At 33.3% G+C, this 4,924-nt stretch overlaps 1 protein-coding gene across 1 annotated transcript; it reads right to left on the reverse strand.

Annotated features, from left to right (window-relative positions):
* Positions 1-264: 264 nt before the first annotated feature.
* On the reverse strand, positions 265-4,207 carry LOC108909779 (the record flags this gene model as incomplete). Its single annotated transcript, XM_018714201.1, has 6 exons — positions 265-361; positions 850-970; positions 1,720-1,867; positions 1,935-2,238; positions 2,294-2,501; positions 2,620-4,207. Coding segments are annotated over 6 exons (2,466 nt in total), but the record flags the coding sequence as incomplete, so codon positions are not given.
* Between the last annotated feature and the right edge of the window lie 717 nt (positions 4,208-4,924).

The raw sequence follows: 4,924 nt of genomic DNA on the forward strand, positions 1-4,924 counted from the left end.
CCATGCAGTTTCATTGATTTCACTCATACAGGGTGCTCACAATAGGACAGCCGAATTATATATATATATATATAGGTACATTACATAGGTACATTACAAACGCTAAGACCTCCGCTATAATCGCGGGCGCTCAAGCCTCCACTATACCTGATGTATTTTTAATAAAACTAAAATCATATTTGACATAAGGGGGGCATCAGTAACAAAGATCTCAACCGAGGGGTAACAGTTTCCTCTAATATTTTAGATTACATATATGAATCGCTATGACCTCAACCGTACGTTGAGGCTTCCAGCGTAGTTGCCGCTTTTCTCCCACCAAGATTCTCCTTTATTCATCCTTTTAGGCCAGAAACATGTTCTGTTGGTAAAGTGAATTTAAATTTCGTACTAGATATGCACTTAGCACTTATAATAAAAAAATAAATATGTGGAAAATGCCAAAGTATTTTTAGTTAGGGCAGATAACAAATCGAAAACAACTTATATTAGGTAATCAAGATAGAATTTTGTAAAAGTGAATTTGTGCACTTTACCGTAGGAGAATGTGCACTTATACTAAAAAAATTTTGTGAAAAATGTCGGAGAGTTCTTTTCGTTTTAGTTAGGAGAGATAAATTAAAAAGACATTATGTTACTTAACATATGATTTATTTTTCAGTTATAACATAACTTATTATTCAGTTGTTTTCGAAAAACATTATTATTAATACGGAAGAAACTTATAACGTAACACATGTCATTTTCATAAATTGAACAGTGTCAAATAATAAAAAAATGTTTAAAAAATGTTATTTTTTTTGTTTAATTTTCATCAAATGTTGAAGTTTTGATTTAACTGCAGCGGGCTCTCTTGAAATATTATTTTTATCCAAAAACTTTCTAATTTCATCCGTCGTAGGATAAATGTTTTTGGCTAAATATTTGTGGAACGTTGTTTTTAACAGAGACACCTCTTTTGTAGACCATCCTGAAAAAATTCACTGTTATAGTCGCCTACCCGCTTAACGTTAGTGTGCACAGTTTTAAAATAATTTAAATAAAAACGGAAATTGTGGACTTTTCGAAATGTGTGTTTGTACCGTCGCGAATAAAAATAAATTGCTACACTATATAAAAAAGTCCTAGAGTATTACCTTGAAATTTGTCAAGATTGATAACATATTAACGTATCTAAACCTGTAAAAAATTTCAATTCAACTAATAGGAGTATATTCACTGTAGCAGTTTTTTTTTATCGCGATACGTTGGTTCAACATACCTCGTGATCATAAATATTATTCTTTGCAGCGTTAAGTTCATATGAATCATACGAGATAAAAGTAAACTTTTTAAAAATCCAAAATAAAAATCGAAAAAACCCGCACGTTAAGAGTGATACCGACTATAACTACACTGCACAGAAATTATGGAATACTTAAAAAAATAGGTAAGGTTTGGAAACCTATAACTTAGCATTTTAGTAATTTTAAAATGTTCAGGTTTGTCAACGAATCTTGAAAATGATTGCCAAGTTTTCCGAAGATACCTAGTGTACATACTAGGGAAAATTTGCTAACAAACCTACACTATACTTTTTAAATTACGTAAATATTAATGTAAAGTTACGGGCCTCCATACATATTTTTTGAGATATCCCATAATCTCTGTATGAAATGCATATTGGATTTTATAAGTTCTTGAAATCCTAAATTGCAAATGGCATCTTTCCACACTTACTCATTTTTCTATTCCCGGTTCGATTTGATTCTCCTGTTTTGTTATTCCCGGCTCGACCAAATTCACATTTGTCCTTTTTCTCAGTTTCATCTTCTTCCTGAAAACATCTTTCTATATTCCCTTCTGTAAAATCTTCCATTTCACTTTCCTATAAAAAGTCGATTTTGTAATTACCCACTGAAAAAAATCACTATTTATTTGTAAGTACTAAATACCTTGGTCAAAACTTTTCTCGGTTTTGTTATACACAGTTTCTCTTCATTCGGTGAACAATTTGACTTCTGTTCGTTTAACCGTTCTTTACACATGTCCTCTATTTCCATATCTTCATCAACTTCTTCAGCACGAACCCCGTCGTCATAATGGCTTTTTAATCCTCCCAGATCGTTTTCTTCAGCAAATTTGAAATCGATATCGATCTCTGATAAGGATTTTCCCTTATGTTCCACAGGTACTCCGTTTTCGATCATCAGCAAAAGTTTTGACACTTTTGCTGTCTGATAAACATCTACAGGAAGTCTGAAAATCAATATATATTAAAAAAACACAATTTAAAGAAATTCAATAATATTACTCGTAAAACTCTTCATGAGTCTTAACCGTATGACCCATGAAATTAGAAAACTGTTTGATATCGTCTTTCGATAGACTCAAGATTTGCATGACCGTGGCAATTTGTTTTCTTAGACGATTACTAGTAAAGGCAGCTGGGTTTTGCAAGGGCATTCGTTTAGCGAGGTTTCTAATAGCTAAATCTCCTCTTCCCCACTTCACCTTGTGTCCTGGGATTGAAAACAGGTAGTCGTTATCTTCGAAAAAATACTTGTGTCTATGTTTCAAAAAAACATTAATAAAATCGTCAATTAGGTATTAGAACGACCACTGCTCGAGATCCTTTACCACTATTGAGCACCCTCCTGTAACGTGTTGCTAAGACTTTTTCAGTTGTGGATAACGCTTCTTCAAAATCTTTGAAGTTACTTTTTTGCTCATTTTTGTAGTCTGATATTTTCATATACTGTACATCACAAATTCGTCTTCTATAAAAAATTATTAGTAATGATAGGACACATCGCACAAGAGTTTTGTAGTCAACCTCTGTATGTTGGCCTTCCTTAAAAGCTGAAGCACATCTCCTGGCAATTTCATAGGTTTGCTCTCTAAAAAGCTTGATATCAGACACCAATGGAATTAATAGTGGCTTATTCCATTTTTTTTCATGTAAATCTTTGTTTGCTAAAGAAGACAATTCAATGTTCCACCTGGATATAATTATTTGTTTCATGTTCTTGACATCCTTCAATGCAGCAATTTTATTACTGTGCGTGCTCGATTTAAAACCTTTCGTATCTTTTAGAATTAAGTAGTAGAGCTCATCACAAAAAATTTTTAAGTTTCCTCCAAAATGCAATGCCAGGCTAGGTGCAGCAAAACTTTTTTTGATGGGATCGTAGCCAGCTAAACTTCTCACTGCAGTTACAATAGTGTCAAAATAAGTAGGACGAAGTAAATTTTGTATCTCTAGTTTTGGTTTTTTGATAAGCTTGCGGCATTCTGTAAGTAATCTCCCAAATTCTCTCATTTTATTGCTACACGTATATGTACTTTTCTCCTGTTTGTGTTTCTTTAGATAGGAGTTCCCAAAACATGTTATTAACAAATCTTTTTTTGCTGCAAATGCAATTTCATCTCCTCTCATCATATCGAACACTTTTTCTTTCACCTCCAGTCGATTTACCGTATTTGTTTGGTCCAGATTGCAAGCAGTGAATGTTTGTGATTTTGAGACAGCATTGGAAGCAATTTCCTCGTGTTTTACAGATTTAGAAGAGCATAATTTCACATGCCTTCTCAGATAAGATTTTTTGTACAAACCTTTACAAAATGTGCATGGATAATGCAGAGACTCCGGATTTTTCCTTGATTTCTCGTCGTCAAATTTTCTACGTGCGGGCAGAATATCACCGCAGAGATATCGTTCGAAGTGAGTCTCCTTTCGTAATGCTGCTAATGCACCTTTCCTCGCTTTACTATTCAAAGGCTCTCTCAAAATTTTTTTTACTTCCACTTCGCTGGAATGTCGCCTCATCAAATGGCGCATAAAATTCTTAGAGATTGTGTCTTCCTCGCAAAAAATACACTTCACAAATCGAGTTTTCAAACGTTTTGTTTCTTTTAAATGGCTGGCTATGGACCTGCTAACCTGCAACACATTTACTTCCGGTTTTTTAATTTGAATGTCTTGTAAAATGATAACGTTTGGTTGTTTTTTCTTTTTGGAATTCACGAGATCAAAATCCTCCTCAACAATTTCGCTTTCAGTAGCCAAATCCTCCTGATCATCGCTCCCAGTCCCACTATCGAGTAGGTCACCGGAGTCGATTTCAAAATCGGAATCTTTAAATGAACAGTCGGACACGTCCGACGGATCGGTTTCTACAACATTTTGCAGAGATATCAAGGGGGGATTTGATTCTTCGTTATCAATCTGGAAAAAAAATTGTTAAATCTTAAATTTACGACGTTTTTCTATTGAGATTTTCCTTATACCTATTAAATGAGATTCACAATATGTCAAAATAATTTCTTCTTGTTAGTTATTTTTTAGGTCTTGTCAAATAAGTTTCCCCAAAATCAAATGAAATTCCCATTTTGTCACTTCCTTTCAATCGTAACTGATACATTTTAAATTAAATTTATTTTATTTTTTTTTTTATACGCCTACGGTGGAACCTATACCTAGGTCATCGCTTTCAACAAAAGTTATTTTGTTATGACAAAAAGGAAATTTCTTTTGTAAAAGGAAAAATACGTTTGACAGTGTGGGAAATTATTTTAAAATATTATGGATCTCATTCAGAATTAATATAAAAAAATGTGTCAATTGCCCTCGAGAGAAACTTTGTTATAACAAAATGGGAATGGCATTTGGAAATAGGGAAATTCATTTGGAAAAACCTAAAAAATAACTAACAAAAAGGAATTATTTTGATATATTGTGAATCGCATTTGTAACCCGTATAAGGGGAAACTCAACAGTAAAATACCATAAATTTAAGATTTAATAAGTTTTTTCCAGATTAGTAGCAAAGAATTAAATGCCCACTTGATATCTCTGGAAAATGAATTGTAGAAACCGATCCGTCGGACGCTTGCGACTTACATTTAAGGATCTCGATTCTGAAATCGACTCCAATCGCCTACT

The sequence above is a fragment of the Anoplophora glabripennis genome, unplaced genomic scaffold, assembly GCF_000390285.2.
Source record: "Anoplophora glabripennis isolate ALB-LARVAE unplaced genomic scaffold, Agla_2.0 scaffold392, whole genome shotgun sequence".
NCBI lineage: Eukaryota > Metazoa > Arthropoda > Insecta > Coleoptera > Cerambycidae > Anoplophora > Anoplophora glabripennis.